The sequence below is a fragment of the Malus domestica genome, chromosome 14 (genome assembly GCF_042453785.1).
Source record: "Malus domestica chromosome 14, GDT2T_hap1".
NCBI classification, from domain to species: domain Eukaryota; kingdom Viridiplantae; phylum Streptophyta; class Magnoliopsida; order Rosales; family Rosaceae; genus Malus; species Malus domestica.
The window spans coordinates 16,463,663-16,480,749 of NC_091674.1; the positions used below are offsets into that span (position 1 = coordinate 16,463,663).

At 38.7% G+C, this 17,087-nt stretch overlaps 1 protein-coding gene across 7 annotated transcripts; it reads left to right on the plus strand.

Annotated features, from left to right (window-relative positions):
- The first annotated feature begins 3,338 nt into the window (after window positions 1-3,338).
- On the plus strand, window positions 3,339-7,988 carry LOC114821120 (UDP-N-acetylmuramoyl-L-alanyl-D-glutamate--2,6-diaminopimelate ligase MurE homolog, chloroplastic-like). 7 transcript variants are annotated; one of them, XR_011575693.1, is made up of 3 exons: window positions 3,339-4,534; window positions 5,611-5,947; window positions 7,414-7,988. XR_011575693.1 is itself a non-coding variant. In XM_029093014.2 (2 exons), exons 1-2 carry the CDS (start codon window positions 4,077-4,079, stop codon window positions 5,639-5,641), a joined length of 489 nt encoding a protein of 162 aa, XP_028948847.2. In that variant the 5' UTR covers window positions 3,339-4,076; the 3' UTR covers window positions 5,642-6,209. The 7 variants fall into 7 exon arrangements, 1 of the variants encoding a protein (XP_028948847.2); XR_011575694.1 differs by having other exon boundaries at window positions 7,741-7,988; XR_011575695.1 differs by lacking the exon at window positions 7,414-7,988 and having other exon boundaries at window positions 3,339-5,452; window positions 5,611-6,209.
- Window positions 7,989-17,087: the final 9,099 nt, after the last annotated feature.

The window sequence follows — 17,087 nt, forward strand, 5'->3', positions numbered from 1 at the left end:
CACCTATATGCGAAAAAACTATAAAAAGGTTATTTTAAAACATATAGGCAAAACTAGCTAATAACTTTTCATACATTGCTCAAATTGGGTATATGAATATACCACAGTGACCTACTCGACGTCAAGATATTTTTAAAATAATTTTTCATCGCCGCACGCGACCCCACGAGCCGGTAGGGGCACAGTGCCACTCGCCCCCACGCGCGTCATCCCCTACCTCCAAACGTCAGAAAATCTCGCCGGCACCGGAAATTGGGCAAACTTGTAAATGCCCTTTTCTCGCTTGATTTTGCACCATTTTCCACGAAATTTTCACCAAAACTTCACAAATTTCTAGAGGAAGAAGGCTATACCTTTTAAAACTTCCAAATCCTTCGAAAACTCGTCAGGATAATTTCACCAAAACCGGCCATCTTCGAACTAGGGCTTCCCGACGTCCAAAACTTCCAAACGAACGTCCCCGAGCTTCGTGGGAACCTCCTAGAGCTCACTATGAACTTGGATTGTCATAAAACGTAACCATTCAAAAGTTCATGAATAGTGCTCAACTTGGAGTTGAGTTTTTAACGTGATATTGAATGATTCCTTACCTGAAATGGGTACCAGAGAGTTCGTGTGGTCTCCAGGAGCACGATGGTGGTCTCAAACACGACTGGTCTTTGGGTGTGGTCCGTACGAGTTCGAAGGGAGAGAGAGAATGAACTGAGAGAAAGGAGAGAGAGAACGTCGGGAGAGAGAAAATGAACTGAGAGAAAGGAGAGAGAGAACGTGCGGGAGAAAGAGAATGAACTGATTGGTGTATGTGTGGTCCTCTTAAGTCCCTAACCACACAAAATGCACACAATTTTTAATCCAACTTAATTTTTTCCAAGAATTTAGGAAGGTATGCTTTATTCAAATAAACATCTCACACATACCCTAGCATCCTTCAAGGACAATTCCATCAATTCACATCAACGATAAATGTAATTTCGGGACGGGCTGTGACAGTAATACCCATTTAAAGCACAAGTTTTGAAAACTTAGCATGAAAGCAAGTGTGAAAACTTGTCGAAAAAATTGTCAGATGGGTCTCTTTTAGCCCATTTTGTATATTATGGTAAGCAGCTTGGGAGACTCAAGCGGTAATAAGCACGGTTGCGATCTGCAGACTATGAGCACAGGCAAATAACACCCTGACTTGGAAGTCTAATGCATCATCTGACCTCCAAAAAGAGTATACGACTAGCATATTAAAACAAGTATGCTTTGTGGCAACATTTGAAAGCAAGTCCGAATGGGGCATCTAGACTAGATAATCCCCAAAGATGAACACTTTGCCAAAGGAGTTCCAATACAAGGAAGTACTCTTTCCAAGTCAGTCAAGGTAGTTCGATTGAAAATGTTCACACCTGACGAATGGGGTCTGACAAAAAGATTCAAAAATTGTTTCCAATTCATATACAAGCGGCCAAGTCCTAAAAAAAACTTTTGTTTTAGTATCACATTGCGACAAGCGAAAAAGACGAACAATTGGAGGATCTTTCATAAATCAAAAGGTAGTTTTCCACTTTTATTTTGGTCAGTGCAAAATGTAAATGCTTAGCAAGAGTTTATCCATAGGCTTAGTATTTCAACACCTGGTACCAGAGTAAAGTAGTATTCTGGATATTGCGATGGATATCTCTATGAACATCAAACTTAAGAGGTGATGTTTATCCGAATCAACATCACCAATGGGAGTTATTGAACTCTGTTCCGGGCTCACAAGTTTACTCGTGTTCCGCTCTAACTTGTAGTGCTCCGAGGTTAACCTATTTTGGAGGCATTGACGAATTGAAATTAAGGTATATAAGAACAAAGCTAAGTCATAAACCTTGTCAGAAAGCAAGATAAATACATTCATCCGTCGCAGACGGTTCTACTATAAAAAAATATGTGAATTAATGGAGGGACAAGCTTCCACCATAGCCAAACAAATAAAGATAAGAATAAAAAGCAAGGAAATTACAAGGACTCTGAAATCCATGAACATTTGTAGCCAACATGCCCATAATCTTCTCATAAATAGCTAGAGAAAGGTCAACAGGGGCAATATTCGAGGTAACTGGCCTTGTTTCCTTTGCCGATGCCTCAGGACTGAAAGAAGCTTCCACCCTAGCTGAACAAATAAAGATAAGGATAAAAAAAACAAAAAAAACCAAGAAAATTCCAAAGGCTCTGGAAATTCAGAAACATCCCTAGCCAACGTGCCCATAATCTTCTCAGAAGTAGTTGAAGATAAAGGCAATATCTGAAGTATTTAACCTTGCTTCCTTCGTCAGCTCCTCATAACCAGAAGAAGACTTGTTATCTCCGAACATATCGAGCATCGTAGCCTTAACGATAAGAGAGAAAGGTACATGCATATCAATTTTCCCAGATCTCTGCCAACAAGTAAGCAAAGTGCCACTCATCGTGGTGACCCTAGCCAGTGTAACCAGCAAGGTAGCCTAGATTATACCCCTGGTCGATCTCTTCCTTGTACGTTTCCGTAATTTGGCAACTTCTGCCTTGTTCTGTTGAACATCAACTACTTGATACCCATCCATTTGGCTCACCTCTTGCTGAATCACATCTAAATCCCTTGATTTACCACTTTATGGGGCAACAACTCATGGACTAATTGCCCACTGAAGGCCAATTCATCCACACCCTAAAGGTGGCCAAAGCAACATGCCCTAAAGGCACTAAGCGGTGCCTCATTAAACTTCTCCCTAATTAATCCTAACACATGGATGACTTAGGATAAGTTGTTTATCGTGCCCCTATTCGCTTCTTCTTCTTTGGTTGCTAGTTGAACAGTTTGGATTGCCATATCTTGTACACATAACAATACACACGCATCTACAATTAACAACATACAACCTTACAATAACCTATCACCAAAGCTTAATAGTTATACATCTATTGTGAACGGAGCATCATTACTTAAGCAATTTCAAGTCCCACCATAAAATTAACAATAATTCAGATATAAAAATTAATCTCTACCACCATAAAATTAACAATTATTTAGATACAAAAATCAATCCCTACTCAAAACTACAACTTCACCAAAACAACAGATAACGACCCAGCCTCTACACAACCTGTCAACATAGCTTCATAACTTCACAACGCACCTAGATTTCTAAAAACAATTCACATATATCCACAAATTCTAGCTAATTACATAAAAACATGCATAATTAACCTTGCATCTAACTTATTTTATACTAATTAAAAGAAATAATAAATTAAATTCTACAGTTCCATTTTCAAAAATCACCAAATTTGAAATTCACTAGGGGAATCAAATATGACATCGGTTATTGCAGAAGCACTTTGAACTCAGCTCGAATAAAGCGAAAAAACACATCCTTTATATGGAATCAATTGCACAACCTTCAACCAAACTCCCCTGATTTTTTGCTGTCTAAAATTTCTGTAAGGTCGGAGAACACAAGCACAGACCAACTATAACTGGGTTTGGAATAGGAAACAAATTTTCGAACGGGAAAGATGAAGTGTTTTTGGAGGAGGACGAGACTTACTAAAAATGGTAAGTGTTGTTGTCAGGGGGACAGTTTAAAACCCAATAAATTTTGAATTCATGCAACTATCATTTTAATTAAGTGACGGGTCATTTATGACCCGATTTCCAAACGGCCCATATTTGTTCGGCACGCACAATCTTCAAAGTTTAGTCTGCATCTTAGAAAACACGAAACGAACAATATACTGCAACTCATTTGGGGGATTTCAGAAATAACAAAAGTTTTAGCCCAAAATGTTCAAAAACACTTTGCCAGCCCAAAACAAAAACCACAAAAACCCGCCACTCGCCACGTTAGCACTAAAACCCATATCCCCTTCATCGCCAAAACCTCCATTTCTCATGAATCCATGCGACCTCACTCCCTCTCATGGTATTCACTTTCCTCTAAATCCCCCATTTCCTCTCTCCTCAGCCCCACTTTCTATGTCTAAAACCCAACTTCACCTCATTCAAACCCTCAAATTCAATTCCCTCTCTTTCATCCCAGCCCATTAAACCCACTACGCAATCAGGTTGGATGACAAGTACTACCCGGATCCGACGGACGACGACCCTGCTCGAAGCCCCGAAAGACTCGGGTTACAGAGTGTCCAAGTTCCAACAAATCCAGTGGCAGTTTTCGCGCCACCACAAGCTCGAGGAGGAAGAGTATTTGAAGCAGCAGGACACCTTCCTCAATGCCATTGCTGATGTGGAGGACGTGCCGGAGAATTCTAATTTCGTAATTCATAACAACTCCGGTGACGATTTGTTCGGCGACATTGACCAAGTGGTTGCCTTGAAACGCAAGGAGTTTGTGAAGCAAGGGCTTCTGAAACCAAACCCTAAGAAGGAGATTATGGCGGTGGATAAGCTGGACCCTGAGGAGGTGGTGGATTTGGAGGAGATTGAAGAGCTTCAAGGGATTAAGGTCGTCAGCAAGCACAAAAAGGACGACCGGCCGGAGAAATTCAATCCCAAGGTTCGTGATTTCAGGTAAAGATGGGATTTTGCGTTTGAATTCTGAGTTTGATTTGGACTTTGATAATTATGGTAAAACTAGGGCTAGGATTATGGAACCTAAGTTTAGAATGAGCTTGGCTGAGCTTTTGGATGAGAGTAAAGTCGGTTTATAGTGATTTAGAGGTTGAGATTACGGGAATTCAACACGGTTCACGGGTGGTTAATGCCGGTGATTTGTTCGTGTACTATGTTGGGAGCAAGACGGATGGACATTTGTCTTTTAGTGAGGCTATTAAGAGACGTGTGGTTGTTGTTGTAGCTAGTAAAGAGATATACATGGAGGAAAATTTGGGTTGTAAGGCATTGGTCATTGTGGAATATACCAATGCAAATTTACCGGTATTGGCTTACCTGTCAAAGAATATGGTGGTGATTGGGATAACGGGAACAAATGGGAAGACCACAACTGCATATTTGATAAAAAAGGATGTATGAAGCGATGGGATTGAGGACAGGTATGTTGAATACGGTTGCTTATTATGTGCATGGGGATAATAAGTTGGAGTCAGCTAACACAACCCCGGATGCTATTTTGGTTCAAAACTTAATGGCTAAGATGCTCCATAATGCGGCTGAAGCCGTTGTCATGCAGGCTTCTTCTCATGGTCTAGCTTTATCCAGATGTGATGAAGTTGATTTTGACATAGCTGTTTTCACAAACTTAACTAGTGACCATAGACAAAGGAGGATTATAGGGATGCAAAGGCTAAGTTATTTTCAAGGATGGTGGATCCGGGACAGCATAGGAAAGTTGTGAAGATTGAGGACCCAAATGCAACCTTCTTCATTGCACAAGGTAACCCAGATGTTCCAGTTGTGACCCTTGCCATGGAGAATAAGAATGCAGACGTTCACTCCTTAAAGTTTGAACTTTCCTTGTTTGAGACTCAGGTTTTGGTCAATACTCCAAGTGGTATATTAGAGATATCATTAGCGTTGCTTGGAAGATGATGAGTCAATATTATATTATATATTTCACCATATTCTTAGTATAATTTGGTAATTAGTTTGGTAGAATTTTGATACTTTGCTTTATATTTTCAATGTAGGACATTCGACTTCCTCTGGATCAAAACATGACCAAATGAACGAATTTTGGAATGATTCAAATTGGAGGATGTTCCTATGTGTCTTGGTGTGCTTGTATCAAAATTTGGGATTTTTCTACCAAGTGGTTATTTTCTGGTGATTAAATGACGGAGTTGTGTGCATTATTGGAAAGTGACGTTTCTGGTCTTGAATTGCGTTTTTGGAGCCCAAGATGACCTCAAATGGGCTTGTGGCCTTCTAGAGAAGAGTTCAGAATAATCCAAGCTTTAAGTCCAGCTATTTTGGGCTAGTTTTGGAGCTGATATGTGTCCAAAACATGGCTATGCAGATTTCAAGGTGAATTTACCAGGTCAATTTATGATTATGTTTTCTATTTTATTTCAATTTATTTAGTTTCCTAGTCTTATTCTAAGAGCTTTTACTAGGAGGATTTTATTTAGAGTAGTATAAATAAGCCTTTTGGCAGACCTAGGGTTTCTCTAAGACGTACGCAAGATTGGGAGAAGATTTTGGCTAGAGCTCAAAGATTTTCAGACTTTAGGCTACAAAGTGTTTTCATTCTTTTTCTATTTCAATACAATTCTTTTGATTTTAATTATGAATATGCGTAACTAATTCTCTTTGCTAGGGTGAGGTCATAATCCTTAGCAAGAATATGTAGTTTCTTTTTAATTTTCTTATGAATTTATGCATGCAAATCAATGTGCTTTAAAGTATCTATTTATCTTAGTGATTTGCGACCATTAAGATATTTAGAAAAGTAATTTGATGCAATTTTGGAGAACGGCTGTCCCTAAAATTGACTAAGGCTTCTTGTGGTTAACATGTGTAATTACTTAGGATGGACGACACGTCTTAAGAGTTATATGGTTTTTAAAGGTTTTCACAAAACTTAGTGAGTCTTGCATGTTCACATTTGATTTGGACGCCACGGATGGGTTGTATGTTAGATATATGTTCTATGTTGGGGGTTCCAAGTAGGGCATACTTTAGAAAAACCCAACCTTCAAAATATGCATGTGTAATTCATAAGGAATTAAAAGAACTACGTAGGATTGTTAGAGTGACGGCGAAACCCTAGTGCTTTTCCAAATTTGTTACTCAAAATCTTTTCTCTTTGATTTGTTTCCTTTTTAATTGGTTATTAGTTGCTTTCCCTTAATTACTTTTATTAACACTGTGTTTGGATGAGGGAAATGATCTTGGAATTTGAATGAAAATCAGAGTTTGTAAATTGACATGCATCAATTCCCTTGTTTGGACTCATAAACATAGGAATTTAGAATTTCCGTGTGGAAAAAAACTTGGAATTTGGGACCTCCAATTCCCAAGTTTAAATTCCATGTAAATAGGTGTCATTTCCCAATTTCTATGATTGAGAGCTTAAAAATAACAAATTCCGTATTCAATTCCATTGTTCTTTTAGGTTAACCAAACAAGAAAATTCACAAATTCTAAAAAATAAAATCCCGTCAATTTAATTTCCGTCATTTTAAAATTCTTTAGTAATCTTAAATTTCTTCATCCAAACATAGTGTAAAATTCGTTTTTATTACTTTTAAATTCAAAATCAACATTTTCTAATCTTTACTTTCAAATAATTAACTAGGATTAGGGTTTTTCATAAATTGTTTTAAATAATCCCTGCGGAAAACAACCTTACTTGAGCTGCTATACTACGAAAACCTTGTACTCTTGCAAGAATTTTGTGTGATTTTAACCTCTTTGCGCAAGTACCTAAAAATCTATCAAAAGACATAATATATATAATAAACTGGCTGCTGTGGCTGTTGGGATTGTAGTTGGAGCACCATTGGAGGATATCGTTAGAGGAATTGAAGAGGTCGATGCAGTTCCAGGGAGCTGTGAATTAATAGATAAGGAACGAGCCTTTGGAGTGATTGTGGACTATTGATGTTGAAAAAAATTCTCGACTTAAAAAAATTCATAGATGGGGTAATTTGTATAATGTTTGGGTGACTCTAAATTTAGGCGTGACCGGTGTGTTTCCAGAACTGCTGTGGTATAATGTTTAGTATTCTCTTGTACAATCAAGTGCTTGGTGTCCTAATGCTTACACTTATCATTTGTATTAGTGGAGGTCTTAGATGGTATGTTGGCTGGTGTAGGATGGACAATGCAGGATTACTTGAAACATGGGAAGAATGATTACTATCCACCTCTTGCAAATGGTCATAGGCTTTTCCTTCATGACATTAGACGAGTAGCTATATGTTGTGCCGTTGCAATGGGCGAGGAAGGGGATATGGTTGTAAGTTTCTGAATCCCCAAATCGCTCCATATCCATGATTTATGTATAAACAGGACAGAACCCCTCAGACTTGGCATTTATATACCTTTAGGAAAAATTAAAGAAGGATATTGCTATGCACATACCCACTTTTACCTCCCACACACCCTTGGTAGTTTTTTGCCATTGATCTTTCCAATTCATTCGATTCGACTGCCAGAATTTGAAAGGGATGTGAGAAGTAAAAATAAGTGTATGGATAGCACTACCCTAAAAGAATTAGTATGTATTTTTGGTTTTGCAAGACAAAAAATGGTCTTTTTTTTTAATTCTGATTGAATGTTGGTGCAAATAACAAAGAAACTTAAAAAGGTTTTGAAAATGAAACAAGCTTGTATGTAAGTGTAAACACAAAATTTTCCTGAAACAAACGAGACCAGAACAAGTATACAAAATAATATTTTGTATTAATGATTTAGGGGATACAATCTCTCTCAAATTTGATCCTCTGATTCGATCTCCGTAAGGTGTTGATTTGTGGATTGTGATGATGATCCAAGGGCTATCGAGGCTTGATCTCGGATGAATGGTTGGAAGTTTCTTCAAGGTGGGGCCTTTTGGGCTTGATCTTGAAGGTTGATGGATGAACAGATCTTCAAGGGCTTTCGGGCTTGATCTTGAAGAACTGTTGATGAACGGATCTTCAAGGGGCCTTTGAGGCTTAATCTTAATGAACAGTTGATGGATGGATCTTCAAGGGTTTTTGGGCTTGATCTTGAAGAATTGTTGATGAACGGATCTTCAAAGGGTTTTGGGCTTTATCTTGAAGAACGGTTGGATGTGTGGATTTGTTGATGTTGTTGATCTAAAGGGCCATTGGGGCTTGATCTTAGGATGAACGGATGATGAACGATAAACACTTTCTTCAAGGGCCGTCAGGGCTTGATCTTGAATTGGTAGAAGTTCTTCAAAGGGCCGTTGGGGGCTTGATCTTGAAGGTTGGGTTGACGAAGAACGAAGAGAGCTTTCTTGATCCTTCGGGATTTGCTTGGGAGCTTTGGAGTTTTAAAGCTTCAAGGTTTTGGTGTAAGGTGAATTGGTTATGAATTGGTTTTCCCAAAATGAATGAAATGGCTTCTATTTATGGAATTTTCCGAAGCCTAATTTTGAATATATTATTCAGATGAAATAAATCGTTTCTTCCAAGTGTTGACACGTGTCCTATTTAATGACTTTTTTTATGATTCTTGATTTTTCGTTGAGTCACCTGCTATGTGTGAAATTTATGTGACACGTGAACGTTGAAATTTTAATTATTGATCAACATTTATTTCACCGAAATTTCGATGTCTACAAATGCCCCCACTTCAAGGTGCGCCGTATACATGTGCTTGTCACGTGTAGAAGATGCGTTTTGAAGTCCCTTAATGTAGATGTCGATCCAAGGGCTATCGAGGCTTGATCTTGAATTGGGCTGGAGATTTCTTCAAGGGTCGTTGAGGCTTGATCTTGAATTGGGCTGAAAGTTTCTTCAAGGGCCGTTGAGGCTTGTTCTTGAACTTTGTTTGAAATTTCTTCAAGGGCCGTCGATGCTTGATCTTGAAGGTTGAAATTGGACCACAAGAAGCTTCATGTGGTAGATGATCTTTGGCTTTGGTAGTGGATGAATTGGCACGTATTTGTTTTTGCGCTTGTTAACTTTCCACAGCTTTGATCTTGAACTAGGTTGGAGGATTTTCTGGATTCCTCCAATTGTTGACTTTCCACAGCTTATTCTTGAACTGGATTTGATTCAAGGGTGGCAGACGCTTGATCTTGAATCAGACTTGTGATTTCCTCAAGGGCCGTCGAGGCTTGATCTTGAATTTGGTTGGAAGCTTCTTCAAGGGCCATTAAGGCTTAATTCTTGAAGGTTGATGCGAAAATTAACTTAACACACAAATTAAACCCTTTTGTTGTCAAATTGTAGTATAAATGCAAGTAGGGATCGTTCTAAACCGGGGATTAGGAGGGCTTGCTAAAACCTCTAAACTGACTTAAAAACATATAAACAAAGTTAAAAACACTAAACTAGACTCAAAGAACTTAAAACAAACTCAAATGACTCAAAACAAGCTAAAAACGCTCAAATCTGCCTAAAAACACAAACTGGGCAGATTTGGACTCTAACACACTTTTAGCACACCTAAAAACACAAATCAAAACAGATTTTGACTAATAAAACACTTTAAAGTAAAGGGGGTTTTGGTTTTGACGAATTTGAAAACAAAACAAGTAAATTAAAGAACTAATGAAATCTGCACGAATTTGAGTAAATTGAATGGATGGAAGGCTAGCTAAGAGGTTCTTCTCCACACATGACATACTTGCACATAAACCAATTTTCAGTTGTTCTTTCGATCAATCATGAAACTCAACACCTCAGGTTAATTAAGTCCGCTTAAATTAACCTTCAAGTTCTCCTTAAGTTATTGAATTGGATGGGAAAGCGCATACAACAATTCAAGCATTCTTCAAAAGTTCTTTAAGTGAACAGCACAATAAAGATACAATCAAAGATCATTAAGCATTATGAAAACTATAAGTATTGACGAGGCATTCGTTATTATGATGAGCATGAAACTACTGCCAAGAATTTATTTAACGCGATCGTTTATAAGCGACCTCCACTACTTGTGAATATAAGTTTGTAACTATTAGGTGAAACTCCCTTATACTCTAGCATCATATTCATGCATCCAAACTAAGTGTGCACTCTTAATAAACATACATGAATAAGTTATCAATCAAGCAGTTAAACAAATTGAATTCACAACTTATGAAATCACAATTGAAGGTAATCAAATCATATTGCAAGCATGAACATGGTTTCGAATTCCCCCCTAGATAATGGGGGTTTAGCTCCTCATACTCACAAAGAAAAGATAAAAAAATTTAGATATTGAAAACAAAGAATGAAAACACCTAAAAACGCTCTAACAATCCAACTTGAATGGCAAGCACGTCCAAGGGTCCTCCTTCTTCTCTTTGTTGCGGCACAAGGTGTGGTTTTATGGATGAGTGGTAAATTATGGTGGTGGATGGATATAGGTGAGTTATGGTGAAGGGTGGATGGGTGGATTGTGTTCTCTCGGCCAAGGAATGAAAGTGTAAGTGTATGGAGTTGTGAGATGTGAATGTAGTGTCTTTTGATGGATCTTTTTCTCCTTTGTTATGGTGAAGGGTGGATGTATTTATAGGCTAGGGAGAGGACCACCATCTAATTAAGGTGGTAGTGATGAGTGTTGTGGTAATGAGTGGATGTAATGGTGTGGTGGATGAATGTTTGGTAATGAGTGGATGTAATGGTTGTAGTGGGTGGATGTTTGGTAATGAGTGGATGTAATGGGTGTAATGGATGAGTGTTTGGTAATGAGTGGATGTAATGGGTGTAGTGGGTTAGTGTTTGGTAATGAGTGGATGTAATGTGTGTAGTGGATGGATGTTTGGTAATGAGTGGATGTAATGGGTGTAGTGGATGGATGTTTGGAGTTGTAGGTCAACACACTTGCACATACACATGCTGATTTCTAGCCTTCAAATCTTCAAAAACGTCCATCCTCATGTCTCCATGCTTGCACTATCCAATCTTGGCCCAAAAATGCTCCAAATAGCACTTTGTTGCTAACTTTGTTATTTGAACCTACAAACACACGAAAATAGCTTGCAGTACTAAAATAACTAGAATTAAACTAAGTAAATGCCAAGAAACAAGCTAACTAAGTTGCATAAATATGCTCCTATCAAATTCCCCCACACTTAGCTTTTGCTAGTCCTCGAGCAAAACAAAAGAAACAAAATGAAACAAAACAACAAAACACAACCTAACCTTCCAACATTTGCCTCAGGGATTTCCAATGCACATGACATGTTAAAAATCATCATTCCCACAGATTTTGGTTATCTTCACACTTAAGCACAAACTTAATCACAGTCACTACTTACTAGTTCACAATTATCCAATTAAAACAATGTTTTGAATGTAGTAACATGCCTTAGAGAATTTGTTCAATTCCTTATAAGATACTCTCTATTTTCTCACACATTTTCTGACTACACACTCTATACTAGGTATATGTGAGAAGATTGATGTAAACATGAAAGACTAGGACTCACATATGTTATAACAAAGAAAGCAATTTTCTGGAGTTATTAAGCATGTTTAGATTTGATCTCATGAATGGAATGTTACTACTTAGATGCGAGAATCAGTGACACCATATGCTCATACCAATTTCGAACTCCACAAATTAAAATACACAACACTCAAGATTAAAGTCAAGGGTTGTAACAGGGCTTGAGGGTAATGGCTAATAAAGAAAGGATAGGAATAACAAACGTTCTTAAAGCGATAGCAAGCAAAGCAATGAAATAGACACTTGGAATTCACTTTAGAATGCAGAATCAACTTTTAAATAGAAAGAGAAGATTCATGCAACACTTAGGGCCGAATTCAATGTTTTGGACCCTTTTTTAACAAACTTTTTTCTTTTCACTCTTTTTTTTTTTTTTTCTTTTCTACCCGTGCCTTATTAAGGACTTTGGCACACACACATACACACACAAGAATCACTTCCGCCACACTTGCTTTCTGCAATACATTGATAAAAAAGGAGTTCATTTTAAGTCATGCTTTACTATGCTTCAAGAACAAGGGTATGGATGATCCTAAAACTAGGCTAGGTAAGGATAGTGTGGGTTAACAAAGAACATAGGCTTAACAAGGCTCAACGGGGTTAAACTTAAACACATAATGAAATAGGGGCACGACAATTTGGCTTTGGTGGTCACTACACAACTTCATCTTGAATATGTGTTATGCAAATCAATAGCGTACTTTGAATGAAATAGGCATGAGTTCTAGCATTTGGAACTAAATGATGAAACGACTTCTAAGTAGCAACCAAGCAAAGAATAATGAGATCATGCAACGACTTTAGAAAACAATGATGCACAGATTATTAACTCTCCAAATAAACGTTTAGGTTCAAGTCTCACAAGGTTGTAGCGTACATTTGAGTTCCTTCTTTCAAGCATGTTACAAAACTGATTTTTCCCTTATGATTACATGTAAATTCATAAATTATAACCACAACCAAGCATACACCAAAGAGTAAATCAAATTTTCATCCATGTTTATAACTCTCTTTAACAATCATGTAATTAAAAACCAAATCCTCATCATTGTGTTGGAAGGTACCCTAAGACACAAATAAACATACAAAAACAACTTTTTTTGGGTTTTTCAAAACAATTTTTCAAATTTTTATGAGATTTTCGGATTTTTATGTCAAAACACACTGAAACACTCCAAAACAGCTTTAAAACACTTAAAACAGCAAGGAACAACACTAGAAGTAATGGGTGATAAACTCCTACGAATTTCATGCAAAACAATGGTTTGCCCCCCCCCACACTTAAATCAAACATTGTCCTCAATGTTTCAAGCATAAACTCACACAAAAAACAAGCAAACAAACAAACAACGAATAAACATGACAAGTATGGCAAAGTAAAAACCAGACAGAGTAGAGTTTAAGAATGCAAATCTGGTTTTGGAGATAGATGATCTTGTTGTCTTTCCACAGCTTTGATCTCGAACTGGTTTGGAATTCTGAGCGAGGAATATGAGAGTTCCTTGGTTTCAAATCAGACTCCTTCTGTTGGGTTGATTTGATTGTGCAGTCTGCATTCTTCTCTGCTTGTTTCTTCTGCACGGTAGGTAGGCAAGAGGTATAGGTGTTGGTCTGTTTCTTTCTTCAATCTTTCCAAGTGCCCACCTCTTGCTTTCTTTGTCCTTGTCCCTATCTGAGGATGAATTGGCAAATTGTCTCCACATGCTTCGAGGTATCATTTTCACTTCCCTTATATGTTCCCTAGGCAGATGTGGTAGACGAAGAGAAAGCATAAGATGATGAAGATGAGTACTCGAGAGCAAGGCTAGGTAAGCAATCAGGAAGGGGTTCCAGGCAGTCGGTTCCAGATCGGAAGATTGATACCAAGTGCTGGCTGATTGCTTTCTTTCTCCTTGTCCCAAAACAACGACAATGAGAAGGATAGGGAGAAAGCATGATATGAGATACTCTTGCTTTCCACCTTCATGATATGAAATACTTTTGCTTTAGATGAGTTTTTTGCAGAGGTACTCCAAGGAATAAGGAACACTGAGTGACTCGAGAGGGTTTGTTGGAAAGGCATTCTCGGGGAAGAAAAAGGGTTATGTATGTTTGCCTTGCAATGGAAGGTGAATGGTGACATTTATAGAAATTAATAACCGGTACTATTCTTTCACTCTTGTCAGCAACCGTTGGATGATTTAATAGTAAACTTTACGTGCTTTCTACTTCACAAGAGATCTTCGACAGATTGCCCGTAATTTTCGCAAGGCTGAGTGTACATGTGACAGGCGCTGACACATCTGGAAAAGCTAGTGCCTCTTCGATATCTGGAATCGGCGCTTCGACAAACTACCCGTGATTTTCGCAAAGCTGAATGTGCATGTGACAGGTGTTGACACGTCTGGAAAAGCAGACGCCTCTTCGATATCTGGAATCGGCGCTTCGACAAACTGCCCGTGATTTCCGTAAAGCTGAGTATGCATGTGATAGATGCTGACATGTCTGGAAAAGCAAGTGCCTCTTTGATATCTGGAATTGGCGCTTCGACAAATTGCCCGTGATTTTCGCAAAGCTCAGTGTGCACGTGACAGATGCTGACACGTCTGGAAAAGTAAATGCATCTCTGATTTCTAAGCTCGCCTCTTCGAGTTCTAAGCTCCGTCGAGTGCGGAGGTTGCATGTGACAAGTGCAGACAAATCAGGAAAAGAAGATTGGCCCATGGTTTCTGAGCAAGCCCAGCTTTTGAGAAAGCTAGCGCCTCTTCAATTTTTGAATTGGCTTATTCGATTTCTGAGCTCACCTATTCGATCTCTGAAATCCCGTCGAGTACTAGTTTTTATAGAGGCGCACAGTATGTTTCAAAGCACACTTGAATTTCTGCATGTAGAAACTCCCTTCTTGCACTTCTACGATCTTGACTTGTCCGACCTCTTCTTTCTTCAACACCTTTGAAAATGTTTGGCCACTCCGACCGTCGTTTTGACTTGAACCTTGGTGAAGAGGCAGCCATGCCTTCTTCAGACAACATATGGCGCCCATCCTTCATATCCCTTATTGGTCCTCTTACCGTTGGGAATTCGGTGATGAAGAATGATATAACCGCTGCGGTGGTGGCCCAGAACCTTGTCATTCCCAAAGATAGAAGATTGCTTTCCAAACGGTCTAATGAGTTGGCTGTTAAGGATTCTCTGGCTCTCAGTGTGCAGTGTGCAGGTTCTGTGTCTACTATGGCCCAACGCATATTTGCTCGAACTCGTCAAGTTGAATCGTTGGCGGCTAAAATGATGAGTCTCAAACAAGAGGTTAGAGGGCTCAAGCATGAAAATAAACAGTTGCACAAGCTCACATATAACTATGCTACAAACATGAAGAGAAAGATTGACCAGATGCAAGAATCTGATGGTCAGATTTTACTTGATCATCAGAGGTTTATGGGTTTGTTCCAACAGCATTTGCCTTCGTCTTCTGGGGTTGTACCGCGTAATGAAGCTCCAAATGATCAACCTCCGATGCCTCCTCCTTCTGGGGCTCCGCCGACTGCTAAGGCTCCGCCGACTACTGAGACTTCTCCTAAGCAGCCTTTGTGAAGGCTTCCTCTTGTATTTTCTGCTTAATGTTCCTTTTTTTTTATGAAAATGAATGTAAAAATACCTTGCATAATTGTCAATGTTTCAAAAATAATCCCACACAAAAAACAATTAAACAAGCAACAAATAAAAATGACAATCATGGCAAAATAAAACTGCAGAACTAATTGTGGAGCGATTCAAAAAATCTTCCTTATTTGAATATATGGGTTGCCTCCCAAGAAGCGCTTGCTTTAACGTCTTCGAGCCGGACGAAACTTCCTTCTAAACTTGGATAGGGCCCATAGCATGGAATTGATCCTTGAATGGAAGGTAATACTTGACGTGATCCGAAAATGGTTTAAATTCTAGCGTAGGTGCCTGAATCATCAAAATCAGCAAGTTAGTATATAATAAAATCGAAGTTAGAAAAGATGGCTTACTTGCTTGCTCCAACACAAACTCAATTACGAACACCACATCTTTGAAGGTTGCAAGGATATAGGACTTGGCCAAATTTGGTGTTTTGAGAGTTATGACTTGTCCCGTGTCATAAAATCCAACTTCTTTGGGAATTTTCATCTCAAGTGTATCTTCTTTGATGAATTCTAGACATTCCCCATCCACTTCTTGCTCTTGATTCTTTGGAAAGGTTTCGAAGATGCCTTTCTCACCCTCTTCTTCCTTGGATTGCATGATCTTGCAAGGAATAAGGACAATTGGTGAAACGGGGTCAGGACAAATTGAATTTAGGCTTACCTTGGTTGTAGTGGACGGCATAAAGGGCATATGGGGCTGCGGCAAGGGTGGTTCTTCCCTTGCCGTGGCCTTGTTATTCTCCTCTTCTTTGAGCAGCAGCTGTTCATCCATGTTTTGGCTTGGTTTGGATGTCTTGGGTTCACCTCCAACCTCCATAGTACTTCCCAAAGTGATAGCATCATGGATTTCAAAATCTTCCTTCAAATTTTCAATAGTTGAGTTGGAGAGTTCACTTTGCTCTTGAATTTGTGCCATGAACTCCATAATCTGCCCAATTTGCTTCTCCAATTCACCCGTCTTCTTGGCTTGATTTTGCATCTCTTTGTTTCGATTTTCTACTTCCTGGTTCAAAGAGGTGAGTAACTTATTAAACATATCATTATCCAAAGACGTACCTGAATTGAATTGGGCAGATTGTTGTGGTGGCTGTGATGGTTCATATGGCCAGTGATAGAACTCATCCGATGGCGGCAAATATTCTTCTTGTTGTGAGCCCTGCGTCAAAGAGGTTAGTACATCAAGAATTTCATCATAAGTCATAGGCATACTTGAATTTGATTGGAATTGTTGTGGAAGAGGTTGTGGTGGCTGCATAGGTCTTGAATAGAACTTCTCTTCTTGCTGCCAATATCCATTTTGTTGGAATTGTTGAGGTTCTCCCCACATGTAATCTGAATAATCTCTCCAATCCGAATTGTAAGCGTTGGAAAACATGTTGTTCCATGATTGGTTATGGCCTTGA